The 19,938-nt window shown below is 34.7% G+C and overlaps 1 protein-coding gene across 2 annotated transcripts; it reads left to right on the forward strand.

Annotated features, from left to right (window-relative positions):
• The first annotated feature begins 474 nt into the window (after nucleotides 1-474).
• Nucleotides 475-19,652, forward strand: FAM76B (family with sequence similarity 76 member B). 2 transcript variants are annotated; one of them, XM_036259899.1, is made up of 10 exons: nucleotides 475-609; nucleotides 1,435-1,499; nucleotides 2,597-2,651; nucleotides 4,038-4,193; nucleotides 5,976-6,178; nucleotides 9,631-9,678; nucleotides 9,865-9,945; nucleotides 10,600-10,732; nucleotides 13,593-13,694; nucleotides 19,079-19,652. In XM_036259899.1, the coding sequence occupies exons 1-10, from the start codon at nucleotides 523-525 to the stop codon at nucleotides 19,166-19,168; spliced, it is 1,020 nt and encodes a 339-aa protein (XP_036115792.1). In that variant the 5' UTR covers nucleotides 475-522; the 3' UTR covers nucleotides 19,169-19,652. The 2 variants fall into 2 exon arrangements, with proteins under 2 accessions (XP_036115792.1, XP_036115791.1); XM_036259898.1 differs by having other exon boundaries at nucleotides 476-609; nucleotides 10,597-10,732.
• Nucleotides 19,653-19,938: the final 286 nt, after the last annotated feature.

Genomic DNA, 19,938 nt, shown 5'->3' on the forward strand with positions numbered 1-19,938 from the left:
CCGAGACTGGCTGCTGGAAATAGCCGCGACCGGGGCCTGTGGGCGGGGCGAGTTTGAAGCGGCTTTCCCGCGCCTAGAGCGTCGGGTTGTTATTGGCCGCCGACTTCCTCCCTTTGTGGGAGCTCCCTGCGTAGCCGGGGTTAGGGGTTGGGAGGAGCGGCCGAGTGACGCAGTAGCTTCCCCAGCTAATCAGGGATGGGGAAAGGAGGCCAAGGAGGAAGCGGATCCGCTGCCGCGCAGCTAAACTGCAGCGAACTACTCGCTTCGTCTCCCTCCGCCGCTGTCGGGGCCTAAGCGGGAGCTGCTGGGACGGCGTCACTGGGCGGGCTGGGGCGGAAGTGGAGGCGGAGGGAGACGGCGGCGTCCACAGGGACTGGGGATATCTGGACCAGGCCCTGGTGGGCGCGAGGTAGGGGGAGGGGGAGGAGGAGGAGCCCGCGGCCGGGCGGCGGCGGCGCCCGACTTCCCCGTAGGGCCCCGCCTCGGAGCGGGCGGCGGTGGAGGAGGAGACTGAGGAGCAGGATGGCGGCCTCGGCCCTGTACGCCTGCACCAAGTGTACCCAGCGCTATCCATTCGAGGAGCTCTCCCAGGGCCAGCAACTCTGCAAGGTCCGTGGGCGCTGGGCGATGGGCGGGCGGGGTTTCCTCGGCCGTAGCCCGAGGGAGCTGGGTGCCCGCTGCACTGCAGCCCCGCTCTCTTTGCTGGCGCCTAGGGGCTTTGGAGCCCTCGTCCCCTCGCCAGGGGACCCCTTAATTGGATGACCTGGGCAACAGCTGGGAAAGGCCCCTGAGAGGAAGACAGAATCCTGCCCTCTTCCAGGTGGCCCAGAAGGGGTCCGGGCCCCAACAACATTCAGGGGTCTCAGGGGTGGGGCCGACTGAGACAGCCACCTGTCTATGCCGCAGAGACCCTGGGATGGAGATGTTTTCATCTCGTTTTTTTTTTTTTTTTTGGTCTGGTCTGCCCTCTTCTTCCACTGGGAGGCAGGGGACGGTTTTTGCACTTTCTTGCTAGGAACCTGAAGCAGCAAAGCTGATGGCATCCTTCTTCCCTGTCCAGGAAAGCGAAGCGACTGGCTTGGGAACAGAATGCTCTGATTTGGAGCTCCTTCCATCCCATTAAAGCCGGGATGCTGTCTGTGAGCAACGGTGCAAAATAATAAGTAGTTTCACATTTAACCAGTGCTTGAAATCGACCCTGACAGCTTTCTTAATTTATCAGTAGCATACCCCCCACATCTAATAAAAACAAAGACACTTATGACTTCCCTAAGGAATTACACCACTTGTGTGATAAATCACCCAATTGTCTATGTTGAGGGACAGATTTTATTAATGTTTTAGACATTGACTAGGTTAGGTAATAATTTTAAACCTGAAAAGTGAACTTGGGCCTTTGAGATAGATACTGATTGATTCACTGTCTTATTACAGGAATGTCGGATTGCGCATCCTATTGTAAAATGTACTTATTGCAGATCAGAATTTCAACAAGAAAGGTTTGTATACTGAACAGTTTTTGACTGTTAAAGACAAAATATTGTATATAACAAATACTTGGGGGTTGTAACTCCTTGTTTGTATTAAAGTATTTTTTAAAAAAGTTTAACTTCTTAAATTTTAAGTTGTAAGCCTTTTAGACATGGTAGAAGAGAGAATGTTGATAAAAAAGTAAGTTATTTTACATCTAGACTTCAGTTTGAACATGAGGAAATAAATTATTATATGGAAAATGTATAGCCTTGCTAAAAAAAAAAATTCAAATATAAGCAGGTGCGATTAAGCTAAAAAAATGCTACAGCAATAATGCTGACATAGACCTGAGGGAAGGTCTGTAGTGTTAACTTAAGTGATTGGTGTGCCACAAGAGCTTCTAAGAGTGAAATCTAGTACTTTTTAATAGAGTGGTTCCTGTTAGAAAATTACACAGGAGAGTAACCTAGGAGAAGAACAAGTCATTTCTTCATAAATTGGTGTTGGCATGATAATAGTGGAGAAGGCCCAGTGGAAAGTTAGGTAGGCACTGATTTGTAATGCTGTGTATAAATACTGGGAAGTATGAAGATTTTGCAACAATTTACAAAACGTTAAGACTCTTTGTTTACCAATAATGGACAATGAAAATGTATAAAAAACATTTATTTTAAGTCGGTGATTTTCATCCTTTTTCATCTTATGGCAAACTTCTACAGCATAACAAAGTATATTGTTTGTCAGTGTGACAAAAAAAATAAGTATTATTTTGATTCATTCACACTGGATAGCTATTGTTGGGTTGGCTGTTATTTTTTATTTTTTATATGACAATCTTAAGGGAAAAGAGGTCAGTGCCCCTGACTTAGTTGTCAGGTATTGCATGTTTTAAAAACTCTTGTGGCACACCAATCACTTAAGTTAATGGAAGAGGAGTAAAGTTGAATAATAGACAACCCTAAAAAGATTCTTATGTTTGTATTTCTTTTAATTACTGGTTTTTATTAGAGTGAGTTTTAAATACTACTAAAGCAAGTCATACTCTTTATCTGCTTTATTTCTACATCATGCTAACTCCCTCAGAAAGCTACATACATTTGATCACCTATAATTTCCTTTTCAGCAAAACTAATACAATTTGTAAGAAGTGTGCTCAAAATGTGAAGCAATTTGGCACAGTAAGTATGTCGTATATTTTTGTTTCATGTTTTGTTACTGGTCAGTTAATGTTTTTTTCCACAAAATTGGACCTTGCTATGTTTGTAAATATTTCAACATGTCAAAACATTTTAGGAAATAAGTTTTCTATAGACAGTCTATGGGGAAGATAACATTTAAAACTAGTAATGTGCATGTTTTTTTTTTTTTTTATTTTTTTATCCTCACCCGAGGATATTTTTCCATTTTTTGTACAGATAGAATGGGAGGGAGAGAGAGGAAGGGAGAGAGAGTGAGAAACATCGACGTGAAGGGACACATCGAGTGGCTGCCACCCGCACGACCAACCAGGGCCGGGGACAAACTGCAACCGAAGTACGTGCCCTTAGCGGGAACCGAACCCTGGTCTCTCCGGACCACAGGCCGACGCTCTAATTGCTGAGCCAAACTCTAATTGCTGAGCCAAACTGGCCAGGGCTGCATGTTTTATATATATTGAAATACAGGGTAAATTTTATTCATTATAGTTTCAAATATAACAAACTCTTGATTATGGAGAACCTATTTATCATTAAAGTTTGCATAATCTTGCTTTTCTCCCTTCTTCAGAACCTCCAACAATTTTTATATAGCAGCACAATTCAGGCATTCACAAAAGTCATGACATTATTCTAGTACAAATTGTCTTCTTACATGGATGTTATAGTCATTATTGGCCTATTACAGTCATGGTTAGTCAAAGTATTGGCCTTAAGGCTCTGTAAAATCCTGAATTGTCTTTTTACTATCAGAGAAAATCAGGGTATTCTTATGCCAATTTTTGAAAGTTGAAAACTCACCTATAATAAATATTCCTTGATTCATCTGTACTTGTATATGATGAAAATTTGTTAAATGTTTTTTTGAATAAATGGTATAGTGATTAAGCTAACCAGGATATTAAATTAGTAGAAGCTTATCCCCCAAATCCTGGATACATGACAATTTTCTACCAATGTGTGCCTTTATTTAAGACCTTTTACCCTTGAAACTTTTGTATTATATAACAGGATTGCAAATCATAAGTGTTTCTCATCTTTTTAACTATTTAATAGAGTAACAAGAAGTTTCATAACTAGAAATAGATTTTACTAAATAAATGGAAACATTATAAACAATAAAACATTATGAATGTCATTGAATATGACATTTACCATAAGGTAAAATTGGTTTCAGTATACATCATTTTGCTTAAAGTTATAGAACCTATCAATGATGTTAACTGAGGACTTCCTGTATTTGACAAAAAAATAAAAAATGTTTGCCAGTTAGTTTTTTTAATTCCAGAAATATGTCAATACGCTGGGTATATTTTATGCAGCAAATTTTTAAATGTCTTGGTTAAGAAAAATATATATCTTTTTCAGCCTAAGCCTTGTCAGTACTGTAATATAATTGCAGCATTTATTGGTACGAAGTGTCAGCGTTGCACAAATTCAGAAAAAAAATATGGACCACCTCAGACCTGTGAACAGTGCAAACAACAATGTGCTTTTGATCGAAAGGAGGAAGGAAGAAGAAAGGTGTGTTTTATTTATGTTATGACATATTCTAGAAATTTACACCAAACAAATCGGAAGTCATAATAAATACACTTCTGAGACTTGATGTATTCTTTGGGTCCCCGAAACCAGGTAGTTAAAGTCCAGGAACAGTGCATTTTCTCCTTCTTTATATCATATGTAGATTCATATTAATCAATTGAGATTTCTGTACTTTAAAAAAATATTCTGTGATGGCTATTCTGTACTTCTTGGTTATCTAACAATTGGTTTGGAGAATTAATGCTTTTAAGTCCTTTCAGCCACTTACCTTTTGCTTATTTGAAGTTAGTGGTATAAAGAACTACCTGATGGCACATTAACATGTATAATTGAAAGTCTTGTGCCTTTTGATTTGGGGCTCATGTTTTAAATTATTGCTTTTCTCTACCTACAGTGACTTAAAAAGTATGTCTATGCATGGGGCATTCCTCTGCTGATCAGCATTCACACAGGCCTCCTGTTGTCTTTTAATTTCAGTTGATTTCGAAGGTGACTCTTTGAGGAGCTCCCCTAGCTGCTCCCACAGCAATATATGTACACTAGTTGTAAGAAATGTCCCTCCAGCACTTTTTGGGTGAATAAGTAGAAGCTAGAAACTTAAATTTATTTTTATAGGTTTAGTCTTAATAGTTTTGGAAAGAAGTCTCTTTTCCTCATCCTTGACAGGTACAATTGATTCTCATCATTCTTCATAGTTATATTCCATAAAGTTGCTGCAAACTTTGAATTACTAAATATTGAATTATTGCTCCTAAGAGCAATTACAGGGTTAGGTTTTTGCCTCTGGTCACATTAAATCAGTACATAATCTTGTTTTGTTTTGTATATGTTTCTGTTTAAAGACACTTTATAATTGTTGATTAGTTAAATTGTATTCATAGCAAACAGCATTATAACTATGCCTGAATGAAGCTTATCTAACACAAGTATTTTCTATATACGGTACATCACAGCCTTCTTGTGCTTAGGAACACTACACATCACTTCACTACACCTGGGAACCATTTTAAACAGTGAAATTACTGATAAAAACCACAAAATGCAAAAAAAACATAGCACTAGTAGATCATGAGAAGGGCACTTGTTTACAAAATGAGAGCCTGAAGAATGCGCAGAGTGTCACCTTGATCAACTGAGTTAGGAAGGTCTGCCATTCAGCTACACAAATTGTTTGCTGCTCTGCATATGTGTGAATGATCATGAAATTGCTGCAAGGTGATTTTGGGGTTACAGATAAATTTTAGCAAGTAAGTGATGAATTTACAGATATGAAATCTATGAATAATGAGAATCAACTGTATATGTCATTTAGGCTCTCCTTTTTTTGTATAAATTAACAATTTTTACTATAATGGAAAATACTTTGTGGTTTTAGTAATTACATAGTGATTTAAGAATTGAAACTAGTGCTTCGGTAATATTTCTTTGAAATATATCATCAATTTGTTCTTATTTTCAAAGTAATAAGAAAATAAGTTTCTCCAAAGTAGAAAAGTGCCTCAAAACTAATGGAAGTCTATATGTCATCCTCACTAATTTTATGACTCCAAACAAGCATTTCCCTAAATTTCAGGAAAGTCTTATTTTACTTCTATTTTGCAACAGTGTGTGTGTGTGTTTGTGAGAGAGAGAGAGAGAGAGAGAGACAGAAAGACAGAGAGAGAGACAGAAAGACAGAGACAGAGAGGAATATAGAAGTTGAGCATTTTATGTTACCTGGTTTCACTTATTTAATCTAATACAAATTTTTTTTTAAAAAAGGTTGATGGAAAGTTATTATGCTGGCTCTGTACTTTATCATACAAAAGAGTCTTACAGAAGACAAAAGAACAAAGGAAGAGCCTAGGATCTTCGCATTCAAATTCATCATCTTCATCTCTTCCGGAGAAAGACCAGCATCATTCAAAGCATCATCACCACCATCACCATCACCATCACCATCGTCACAGCAGTAGCCATCACAAGTAAGTACTTAGAAATCATGTTTTCTAACATCCTCCCAGGCATTTAATGCCAAATACTAGCTATGTACTAGTATCTGTTGTATATGGTAAACTTTGTGAGTGTCTAGGGCTGTTTCCCAACTTTATTCAGTGTATTAAATAAATTGTACACATGGACTATGTTTAGCTGTTTACCATAATAATAAAAATAGGACATTTAGGGAATTTCATGGAGTCAAAATATAAGTACATCCTCCTTGGATGATGATTTTTAAAAGCCTCAAATCTTCACCTGAAGATATATTTATTGGTTTTTAGAGAGAGGGAGGTGGGGATGGGAGAGGGGCAGGAAACATCTACCACTTACCTCCTGTACATGCCCTGACTGGAGATTGAACCTGCAACCTTTGGTGTGTGGGACAATACTCCAACCAACTGAGCCATCTGGCTGGGGCAATTTTCTTATTTTTATTTAAATACTTGTTAGGACTTTACTTGTAAAAATTGCATTTACCTTAGTTATCATTAATTTGTTTTAATTAAAACAAAATTAAACCAGTGGTTAGGAAATGTGCATTCAGTATTTTGGAGAACAGATTATAACACTATCATTTGTAACCATGATAGAAACATTCTAAATCTTCAAGGTTCTCAGAGTAGGAGAAGTAATTTTTTTAACTGGTGGTGTTTTGCCCTGTCTTTTCAAAACACATAGGGCCTGGCTGGTGTTGCTCAGTGGTTAAGCATCAACCCATGCACCAAGAGGTTGCCAGTTTGATTCTCGGTCAGGGCACATGCTCAGGTTGTGGGCCTAATCCCCAGTGAGAGGCATGCAGGAGATGGCTAGTCAGTGTTCTTCTCCTCAATGTTTCTATCTCTCTGTCCCTCTCCCTTCCTCTCTCTCTAAAATCAATAAAGGAAAAAATAAAATAAAATACATAGGAACTCAATTTACATATAAAGAGCCATTTAATTTTTAAAGAGTCGAGGGGGAGTTACATAGTAGTAATATTTTTATTTGTATAGTATAAAGGTTTTGTTTTTAATTCTCACCCAAGGTTATTTATTTTTTTTAGATAAGAGTGGAAGGGGGGGTGGGAATATCAATATGAGAGAGACACATGGATTGGTTGCCTCCCACACATGCCTGGACCAAATCTGCAATCCAAGTATGTGCCCTTGACTGTAATTTAACCCAAAGACCCTTTGGTCCTCAGGCTGATGCTCTAACCACTGAACCACACCAGCCAGAGTGTATAAAGGTTTTTAAGTGTGGTTTTAGTCATCAGGTAAAAATCAAGAATATTGAAATACACAAATTTAGATAGGGAATACAGGAACATGATACACACAGATTTTTAGAAGAATTCACTATTTTCCCCCAAATTTCTCTATGAGTCTTTAAAGTTCTAGATAGGTAAAACATAATTTTATTTACAGAAAACTGATGCCTACCACAGTTAGGAATACAGTTAGTGATATTTTGGGAATACAATACAGTTCTAATTAAAACTAATTATTTATTTATTTTTTTGGTACGTGCCCCTAGCGGGAACCGAACCCAGGACTCTGGTCCGCAGGCCGACACTCCAACTGCTGAGCCAAACTGGCCAGGGCTAAAATTTGATTTTAAATCAAGGCAAGCACATATTAGATTATGGGGTGTTATTGAGGCACTGATGTTGTTTACTTTGGGAGCAATTTTTCCCACTTGCCTTACCGTTTTGTATTTTCTGGATGTAACATTGATAGACCAAATAGTGACTTCTAATCTGGCTGTTTTGAAAAAATCTTGTGGTCTTTATATCAGAGTATCCTAAGGAGCAAAGGAACATATATCTTGCTTGTTTTTGCTTTAATAAAAAATATGACAAATGGTATTTGGCAGACCTACTCCTAGACTCAGGTGAAAGGTCCCTTCTTCTTGTTCTTTACAGATAAATTTGTCTTAGTGTGATGTGAAAGGACACAGTCACAGGATGTTTGGAAAGATTAAATTGTGACAGGAAATTAATCTTTAAAAATGGCAGATTTCAAAAGTAAAGGGAAAGGGGATGGTATTGACTTTTTCCCTTTGATTACTTACATATGAATACTGTTTTATATTTGATGGATATAGATTTTGACATGTCGTTAACCAGTTTGTGGGGTCCTCTTAAGTTCAGTAGATTAGAACGATTATGAGGAGCACATATGTTCTGATATACAGTGAAGGAGGAGGGGAAGGGAAGAAATTCTGGTCTGTCTGCATCCAGGAATGGCCACCTCAGAAAGTGAAGATGACAATACTAAATGTCTGTGTTTAATTGTTATTAATGTGTTTGTTCTCACTTTGAAATCTGGATAGTGCTATTAATTTATGTGCAACTATGGTTTGCTAATTCTCTGATGAAATTTTTGAAAGAAACAAAATGGAAGCTGAATTCCTTAGTAGGGTGCCATACATTGCCACAAGTAAAGAAAAACTCAGAAGAATTAATTCCCCAACTTGGTATTTACTTAGAAGTGATTTTTAAGAACATGATTTGTTTTATACTTTTGCTTTAAAAAATCTCCTATAGCCAAAACAATAGAAAATTTTATATGTACACATTTATGTATATATTTCTAGTTGTTATGTGTTCTTCCACTGTATTTGTGCATACATGACTCATTTAATCCTCATATATTATACCTATTTTATAGATAAGGTTGTATAGGAGATGCTCTGTACATGTTAAGTCAGTAAACTAGGGGTTAATGAAGAATTGGCTAATGTGCAAGTACAGGGGGAGTTTGTAGGATTCATAGTGCATTATAAAGTCGTTGTATTGATATTATGGTATAATGAAAGAGAAGTAGTAAGTAGTAATTATAAGTAAAAGTTAAATCAGATGTTACCATGACATTTCCCAATATTTTCAGCATGACTTCTTCAGAGTACTGACGAAAGAAAGATCTAGAGACTTTGGGGAGAGTTCATAGGAAAAGTAGGAAAGAAACAAAGAAGTTAAGGTATTTCCTTGTTCAACTTGATGCACTATTTCAAACAACTTAAGTTATTGCAAAGTAAGAATCTTTATGCATGATTATTAGAAAGGCCTTGACTCTAAAGGTAGAACATCTATCTGAATTAGGGCAACCTAAGTATGATGATTCTCAGACTTTATAATTACAGAACCCTGTTGTGTTTCATGGTTAAATTGAATTTGGTGGAGGTCCTCATTAAAATAAAATTCAGTCCCTATCTTTGTATCCTTTTTGAAGAACTTAAGATGGCTTGTAATCATCTGATTAAAATATATCTTATTATTATTAGAATGAGATTTAGTCAATATGTATTTGCTTACTCTGAAAACTTAATTGGATATGCCTTTCTGTGAACAAAAGATTATAATGAACATATGTAATGCAGTTTCATTGGGAAGAATAATGCTGTTAAATGTAGATGTACTAAATAGTGTTGTTATAGATGTCATTTATATTTTTTTCAGAATCAGCAATCTGAGTCCAGAACAAGAGCAGGGACTGTGGAAACAGAGGTAAATATGTTAAAATATTTTCTTAAGTATTTTGAAAAGTATTTTTTAAATGTGATATCCCTTTAACCTTATTACTTAGGCTTCTAAAAAATCAACAATGTTTTATAATGTTTTAGGGGAAGAGAATTATCAGTTGGTACCTCAGCCCTTTTTACTCTAATTATTCTTATTAATGTTTGGTTTCAGCCATAAATCCTCCGCAGCAATTCAGAATGAAACTCCAAAGAAAAAGCCCAAATTGGAATCTAAGCCATCTAATGGAGATAGGTAAAAATGAATTCTTTTAGCGAAAATTCAACTTAGTTGAACAGTATTGGTTGATTGCCAGTTATTACTAGGTGAAAGAATAGAAACATGTATATCTTCTACATTGACTTCTTTGAGTCATCCAGAAGAGTAAACATAATCAGTTAAAATTTTTTTGAACTTAATTTTGGCAATAAGAGTGGCACTGAACTATGTTGTTCTATTTGGGAAATAAATTTGGGTTTTGAAAACAAATCTGAATAGAGAACATTCTTTTTATCTTAATTATTCTTCAATGAAACACAAATCTGATTGTGATATTTTAAATTGACCTGCTTGGAAAAATGTTTTTAGATTTAAAGTATTATGAGCGTGACTTTGTTTTAGTTCATTAGCCAAAAGTTTGCTGATGTTACTGTACAAATTGGCTGCCTATTGCTTTACACTAGAAGTATTGACCCCCTAAAAGCTAATACTGAATTATATTTCTGCAGGTGTATGTAATGTGTGCCATTAGTAAGGTAATTTGCCAGTTGCATCCATTTCTGTCAGGTACATATTTTTTTGCATTAGCCTTAAGGATGTTTGTGGAATTGTCTAATTTATGCAATTTGAGCACCTGCTAATTTTCCTTCTACTTCATTTAACTGTGTTTTACTTTTTTCTTTTTAGTAGCTCTATAAATCAGTCAGCAGATAGTGGGGGAACAGACAATTTTGTCCTTATAAGTCAACTGAAAGAAGAAGTGATGTCACTTAAACGTCTCTTACAGCAGAGAGACCAGACCATTTTAGAAAAAGATAAAAAGGTAAGAACATGGTTCACTGAAGCCTGGTAAGATTTAAATTTTGACTTTTGCAAATTTTTTTAGATTTTCTGTAATAATTTGGTAATATTTGTTGTGCATGATTCTTGTAAGATACTACAAAAGCCCAAATTGGAACCTAAGCCATCTAATGGAGATAGGTAAAATAGTCTTTCAGAGTTTTTGTTCTAAGAGTTAATTGAGAGCTAGAATTATAATAATTTCTGAACATTAGTTTTTAATAAGCCTGCAATGTAAAGTAGGTCTAATGTCTTAATTTGAAAATGAGATGTAAACAGTATATTATGTAAATTCTTATGATTTAAGACAGCAATTGAATATAGTCATTGATATACCAATCATGTATTTATTTTAGTTGAGATCAAATAACGTGACAGGCAATGCTGTGGAAATTTCCTATTTTGTCAGTGATTAGCATTAGGTGTTGATCTCCAGCAGGGGGCGTGCAGGAAGCAGCCGATCTGTGTTTCTCTTCCTCTCTGAAATCAATGAAAAACTTTTTTTTTTTATCCTCACCTGAGGATATTTTTCTATTTATCTTCAGATAGAGTGGGAGGGAGAGGAAAGGAGAGAGAGAGAAACATCAGTGTGAGAGTGACACATCGATTTGTTGGCTCCTGCATGACCCCGACCAGGACCGGGAATGAACCAAAACCAAGGTATATGTTCTTAGCCAGAATTGAACCCATGACTCATTGGTTCACGGGCCGATGCTCTGCTGCTGAGCCAAACTGGTCAGGGTTCAATGAAAAACATTTTTGAAAATAAAATAAAAATGAGAGTATTAATGCCATCTCGTGGGATGGTTGCTATGATTAAATGAAATTGTAAAGTACTTATTACAACTAGCATGTGTAAGTACTCATAGCTGCTATTATTGTATGGTCATCTTTGAGGGTAAAACTTACTTTTGTACTTGTTTTATGATCCTAGATTAGTTTGATCTATTTCAGACATGGAATAGGAAAACATTAAAACATTCATTTTAAAATTATAAACAAGACATGATTATAAATACTACATGAATTACCTGTTTCCGAGTATCTATAGTAGTGCTTCAGTCTGAGCTAGCTTTTGCCTCTGGTATTCAATAACTTTTATGTTAAATTTTCTCACGCCTTCATGGTTTAGCGGATTTAAATTTACTTTAATACATTTGTACTTTACTTGAAGCAAATTCAATATAGGAAGCTTAGGATTGAGATAAGATAAAAATAGGATAGTTATATGTGTCTTATTTTTTTGGGTTATTTTTTATTAACTGCAAGATTTTTTAAATTAATGAACTTTTATGGAAATTTGTTTCATGCACAAAATTTTAAAGACACTTCTTTTGCACTTAAGATGGGTATATCTGTAATAACCTAGATTAAAAGTTGAATAAAACAATAAGTTTTACTATAATAATGATTCCAAAACCAAGTAGTAATGAATTGTGGAATTTTTCCTTTTTTAGATCCTTTTTCTAGCATAACTATTCTATATCAGTGCATTTGGTTGAGTTTTCTGCTTTTGTAGAGTTCCTTTTTTCTTAAAAAAACGCTAATGGGTATGGAAATTAGCAGTGTTATACGGAAAGTAATAATTGTAAGCCTAAAATAGCTACACATTTGCAGTTTTTCCTATAATGTAAATCTAAGACAACCAAGTTATTTTCTTGAATTTATTTTACTTTATTTAGTGACTTCTAGAGCCAACCACATATTAGATCATCAGGATACAAAGATGAATGAATTAGAAACATGCTTATGTTTCAGAAATTCATAATCTGAAGGCAACTCACAGTATAGTAACGAGAATAATTATCTTAGCTGATCTGATGTGAATTGGCATTTTGGAACAGGAATTCTTTTGTACTGTAGATAGAAAAGGGAGAATTCAGCTATTTGAATTTGACAAAAGCTTTGGCTTTTATTCAGAAAATAAGAATATAAGACACCATGCCTTCTTTTCTTTTTGCTGTTGTACATCTTTCAGTTTACTAGCTACTAGATAATTACATAAAAAAAACCCTGCAGACATTTAAAGCTTACATAGTAAAAATCATGTAAAACTAACCAGAAGCTTTCTTATGTATGATTCTGATAGTGAAATTACATAATGCCAACTTATTTTTTAGTATAAATCATGAGATTTTCTATTTTTGCGTGTCATTGATATAGATGAAAAATTGTGCTTTTTTTCTTACATTCGTCTAATTTAACACAAATTTTAAATTAACCCTTTTTCCTTTTTGTTATTACTTACTAGTTATATTTCTGTGCTTTGTTCTCCATTTTTACCTCAAATCTTAGTTGGAATTGGACACATAATTCTATCATATATTTTCAAATGAAAGCAATATAGATCTTGGTTCATAAGATCGTTTCTATTTGTACTTGCCTTGTGTGAAACTTTTTTCTTAATCATGAAAAGGTTGTTTTAACTTCAAACCAGTTTTATTGTTTACTTTGTTTATATATAACATAAAGTACACTTTAATTGAAGCATTTTCAAGGTGTTAGCCTTTAGGCTTTCCTGTTGGCATACCAGTTGCCAAACTGTCCAGTGAAGCTCTTTAAATAGAAACAAAAAGGCAACTTCTCAAAAGTTTTACTGATGGTTCCATATTATCTTAACATTAAAATTGTACTGAAGTAGATAGAATTCATCATTTCACAAAACAGAAATTTTAGATAAGTTATTAAAACTCAGGAAACCACTGTTAACATCTTTCATTTTTATAATGAATTGTGAGTTTTTTGTAAACACTATTTTAAATGATCTGTTTGTGTATGTGCATTTATATACACACACATATACATATATATGGTGGTTTTGGTTGTTTTTTTTTTTTAATCAGTTAACTGAACTAAAGGCAGACTTTCAGTACCAAGAGTCAAACTTGAGAACAAAGATGAACAGTATGGAAAAAGCTCACAAAGAAACTGTGGAACAACTTCAGGTAAGTGACCTTATTAATGTAAACTATTAGGCAAGGAAGGCTACACTTTGTTAATAGTATTCATTGTCTTAGATTGGTATTGATTTCCCTATTTTATGCATATTTGGAGTATTTTCAGCTTTGATTTAGACTTGACAATAATTATTAATCCTGCTCCCATTAAAAGTTATTGCTTGAAATCACTATAGGCGATTCAGTATATTAATTATGAAAACCTCTGCCTAAACTTCAAATGAAGTTTTTATTTATTTTTATCCTCACCGGAGGGCATTTTTCCATTCTTTAGACAGTGCAGGAGGGAGGGGGGGAGGGAGGGAGAGAGAGAGAAACATCGATGTGAAAGGGACACATCGAGTGGCTGCCACCCGCACGACCAACCAGGGCCGGGGACAAACTGCAACCGAGGTACGTGCCCTTAGCGGGAACCGAACCCAGGTCTCTCTGGACCGCAGGCCAATGCTCTAACCGCTGAGCCAAACCGGCCAGGGCGTCAAATGATGTTTTTAGAGAAGGATGTCATTGAAGTGTGTTCAGTTGATTGTTGAAAAGCAATTAAAAAGATTTTTGAAAACAAGGTCTCAGGTGCATTGTGCAATTGTTATATTTCCTCCCAGATAATGGGAAGGGAGATGGGTGTAGAAAACACATTTTTGAGGACCTCAAGTGGAGGAAATTTATACTGTTTTTTGCAGTGATGTAAGGCATCTAGGTCAACCTCAGAGTATTGCCAAGAATATCTACCCAGTAGAATTTTAGTACAGAGAACAACTGAATGGTAAAGCCAGGAGTCACGACAGTTACAAAGAAGGTAGTATCTGATATCTTGCACACAGAAATGGAGAGTATTCAAGTTTTTTCTCACTTAAGTTTGATAAATTTAGAAATTAGACCACATTAAGTTAACTACATATTCTATTGATTTATTCTCTTATGTTTGTAGAATTAATCTATGGGTAACAGGGTTTTCAGAAATTTTAAAAACGTGGAAGATGCCAGCACACAAACTTTAAACTCTTGGTGGGACAGTGTAATTTGGGATGGATAGATATGGCCCTGTTTTTGTTTTTGTTTTTTAAAAAATGAAACACCATCTTTTGGCTTTGTATTCGTCATACTTCTTTAAAAGTAGCTTAAACTGAGTAAGATTAGAAGTATATTTAGGAACCGTTGAAATTCTAAGTATAAGTTGCCTACTCTTAATGCTGTCTACTCTTAACTCTTAATTCTTTGTTCTATTACAAAGAATTTGAAGAGAAACTTTACATAGAACCTGGCACATAGACATTCAGATAATTTGTTGAATGAGTGGTGATATGTGGAACTGCCCTTTTCTCTCTGTCCTGAGAGATTGCTCATATATTGGGTTTCTTTTACATTATTTATCATCTACCAGCAAGTTATTAGTTTTATGATATTCTTATTTTTCTCATTCAGTTATTAATGCTGAATGATTACCTGGGAACAAAATCTTCTGTATGATGATCTCTGATTTAATGTGGTATAACATAAACTCTGGAGTAAATCCAGTATGAAATAACAGAAGAACTGTGAGCAATACTTAAACATGATAAAACTTAGTACTTCTCACTGTTCAAAAGAGCAGTTTATTGTTTTATTTTTTAGTGTAAGCTCAGGGGAACGTCTGACATCTTAGCCTGATTGGCATCTTAAGTCTACCTCTTGATTGATAGCTAAATTTTCATATGATAGAATAGTGACTAATATTTATGTAGAAGTATGACATTTTCAGTATGATTTTACATAGGCTGTCTTATTTGCTTCTTAGGGTAACTTTGAGTTATGTGGTATGAAACTGTGTTCACATAATTAGTCCAAAGTGACATAGAAACCTACGTCTTCTGACTCTGATTTGACTGTACTTTCTCCTGTTCCACACTTTTCCTACCACCTCATTATTTATGTTTTCTGTTTCATCCTTATTATCAGACCACTTTCCTGTATCTTTTGTGTTATTGCTGAAGACATTCTATTACAGTTAAGTACCCTCTTTTAACCCCACTCCCTTTAGCAATAATGTACTAGTAGGTGAGTAAACAGAGTTAACTATTTGTCTTACCTTTTGGGATAAGAATCTGAACCCTGTAGCAGGAAATTTACCTTGCTCTAATAGCTCTCAAAACACTTGTGACAATAAACTTGAGGTGGAGGGGGGGAGGTATTACGCATCCCAAGAAAAAATTGCACAAAATACCAACCCCGCCCCCAAAATTAAATTACCTAAAATATTAATAATACCAAATTTAAAAAGCTACTTTTGCAGATAAGTTGATAAAAGAGGAAAGGGTACTAACATTTGAGTGCCTACTATATACGAGCTACTCTGTTTGGCTAAGTGTTTTATATGTTTGATTAGTTTTTTCAACTCCTGTTATGGGGGGTGGAGTTTGTTTACATGTGACAAAATAGACTCCAGGTTACATAGCAGGTAAGTAGCAGAGCCAGGATTCAAAACAGGATATGTGTGGTTTTTAATCCAGATAATTATTTTCTTTAGGCCAGCATTTCTAGACATTTTTAACTTAGTTTGCTTAAGAGTTTTTAAATAATTTAATGGATTTTTGAGGGTGCATAATAAAATAATATTAGCATAAAGCTTTTTTTAATGTACTTATAGTTAAGTATTACATTATAAAATACATTTTTATCGACAGTTTTGGACTTGTCTCCATTTAACAACTGATGCACTGTTTATTTTCTTAAAGCCTTTTTTTTTTACATAATTTATCGTTAAGTGAATTTATTAGTCACATGATTAGGAGACCAAATATATAAATACAGATTGAAAAAATTAGCTGCTAAAGAATTAAAAGAAGAAATTGCTTTCATTACCAAATATCTGAGTGCTGGTGTTTCATAGAACATAAAATTATAAACTCATTTTTTTGTTTGTTAATTTTTTTTTTTTTTTAATTCTCACTTGAGGATATTCTTTCTTTTGTCATCAGACGGAGTGGGAGGGAGGTAGAGAGAAAAACATAGACATGAGAGAGACACATTGACTGGTTGCCTCCACACGACCCAACCAGAGCCAGGGCCAAACCGCAATCGAGGCACATGCCCTTGACAGAAATTGAACCCACCACTCATTGGTCCACAGGCCGAAGCTCGAACTGCTGAGCCAAACTGGCCAGGGGTGTTTGTTTATTTCTTAGTGATAGTTGAGAAAACATTTGAAGATTAACTTTTTAATAATTTGATATGTCGAATGCTTTTGTATAAATATAACTTACAGATCTGATGGGGATCTCTTTGAAGCAGATTTGCGACATATCCTTTTTAATGTTCTTCATAAGTTTGTATGTCAAAGTTTTTTAAGATACTTTCTATTAGCCAGGAAGTCTATTATAGTTATACATTAAGTGATCGATAGCAAACACCAAAAATAATACTGCCATTTGCAACAACATGATGGATCTTGAAAATATGCTAAGGAAATAAGTCAGATGGAATAAGTCAGGAACCATATGATTTTACTTGTATGTGAGATATAAAACTAAAAGCAACAAATGAACAAAAAAGATAAACAACAACTCACAGACACAACAATATGATGGTTACCAGAGGGATAGGGGTTGGGAGAGAGGTAGTAAAGAGTAAAGGAGGTCAAATATATGCTGATGGAAAGAGATTTGACTTTGGTTGGTGAACATACAATGTAGTATTCAGACGATGTAAATAGAATTGTGATTGTACACCTGAAACCTATATAATAATTGTATTAACCACTATCACCTCAGTAAATTTAATTTTTAAAAAGAAAGAAAACAATTCAAAACTACCACATTGACTAGGACTGGTCAGCTGAGTAATAAACCAGTTGATCATGAGTATGCTCACTTGATTTCCACTAACTGTCAGGCATTCTTAATGATTTGTCCTCTGAATTTCTCAAACTGTTTAGTTTTAAAGGGAAAATAAAAATCCTTTTAAATTCTTGACGGTTTTCTGTATTTGAAATTGAAATTGAAACTCTAAATTACCACCTTAATTATTTAACAGCGAAGAAAAGAGAAATACTGTTAATCATGTGGTTGAACATAAAAGACTTTTGGCTTATAAATATAAGATTGTTCTAAGAATATTTGCATTTTGGAGGTCATGGGTATTAATTAGGGAGAGTTTGATTGGAAAAGAGTGGGGGAGTGAAAATACAAAGCCTGCAAAGGTTTCTGTTTCATGAAACAGTTTTTGAGATGGTATGCAGAGAAGGCAGGTTGTTGTTATATTGCCATAGAAAGGCTACAATTGGAGAAGATGAAGCACTGAGGTTTAAAAAAAGTCTGTCTAAATAATAAAAAATCTCGAGACCTGTGAAGAATGGTATTGAAATAGAAGCCGAAGCATATGTTTACAATTTTGTTATTTTAGGGCAGTGCTCAGATTTCAAAATATTGACACACTCTCTATCTTGGCTCAAAAACTCCAAAAGTATTTGATCATTAATGTACTTGTATATATGGAAGGTCCTTATTATTTACATTTCCACAGTTAAGAGGTTGCACTGGGAGACAGGCAGTCAAAATAAAATATTCTGAATACTGAGGGTTTGTACTTACACGTCCCTCCTCACTAAACACTAGTGATAGTCACAACACATTGGCTCAAGGATAGTGTCTTTGTCAGTGGTGGATAGAACATTTGAATGAAGTGCAAATTCAGTTTAAATAGATGACAAAGTGAAATTCTGAATCTTTGGAAAAAATTTCAGCCTTTCATGAAACTAAAAATGATGACATAACTGCTCAAATGATATCAAAGCCAATACAAAATGACCGTATTGAAATTAAAAGATCAGAAAGGGCATTTCTGATGGGTGCTTTAAAAAAAATTTAAATATCATTGAGTTAAGAATGTCCTTGTGGCAAAGTGATCAAGTCAACGTTTTGCAAAAAGGACTTATGCTTGTTCTATAAATAGATGAACATCAAATGAAAGACTGTACAGTTGTAGAGAAATGTGCCTCCCAGATTATCACCTGTCATTTGATCTTACTCATTATAAAATAAGACATTTTTATAGTTTTCATATTTTTAGGACAAAGAACCAAACTTTTTTTCTATTTAAAAATTTTACCCTATTTTAAGCAGATTCACTTTAAGTTGCCTTTTTTTTTTTGTAAACAGTTATATCCTTGGACAACAGTTATATTAAAATGACATTTATAAACCAGTCTAGAATTTTCCATCTATATATCCATAGTTAAAGAGATGAACCTAAATACACTCTTTTATTTAATTTTGTTAGTGTTTCAATGAAATCTTGTACTGTAAGTGAAAATAAGTAAGTAGTTAGTATTCTTCAGCATGACTTAATATTTCAAATATTGTTAATCTTAAATATTTAAATGTTTTTGTCTCCTACAGGCCAAAAACAGAGAACTACTCAAACAGGTTGCAGCATTGTCAAAGGGTAAAAAGTTTGACAAAAGTGGAAGCATACTAACATCCCCTTGAAAAAGTCATTGATTTAGTGTTTCTGCTGAAATGTAAATTTGAAAGAAATTCAGTGAAGCCCTTAAATTCTGTGTAGTGGAAAAATATTTTTGCACACCAAATGAATTGGCGTGTTTCCTATTCACTTTTGTAACTGATATACAACATTTTTTAAGTTGTAAAACATTCAAATAAAACTTCAACTGGTTTGAAGTAACTTTTTAATTATTTGATATCCAGGAACTTTTCTGCCAGCAATAGTATTAAACGGTTGTAAAGGAGCGCATGAGTAGTTCTTTTTATAAAATGCAACATGCAATAATAGAGTAGGTATGGTTTTAAATCAGAGCAGCAGGGTTTTTGTTTTGATTATTGTTTTACACCATGCTAATTTCAGATAAACAGTTTTCAATTTAGAAATACAAAATCTTTTAAACAAGGACAATTGTGAACACTGGTTTTTGGTAATGTTTTCATTTTGCATCAACATCAATTTAGGAGAGAATCATGGTGCTTTTATTAAATGAACTTCAAAAAATATGTAAATATGTTTTTTAAATTTACATAATTAACATTAGTTAGTAAACTAGTATTTTCATTATTGGTTATAGGAATTAATGTTTATTGTACAGTATCCAAGGTAAAATGTGTTTTGTTTTGTAAAAACTGTGGATTTTTACTTACAAGTGCCTTTTTGCCACCTAATGTTTTTATTTATAGGAATGCTGATCTTTTGTACATAGTTTGTTTTAAAATCATGTTTAATAAATGTTTGTATATAAATGCATATG

This window comes from Molossus molossus, unplaced genomic scaffold (genome assembly GCF_014108415.1).
Source record: "Molossus molossus isolate mMolMol1 unplaced genomic scaffold, mMolMol1.p scaffold_m16_p_13, whole genome shotgun sequence".
NCBI lineage: Eukaryota > Metazoa > Chordata > Mammalia > Chiroptera > Molossidae > Molossus > Molossus molossus.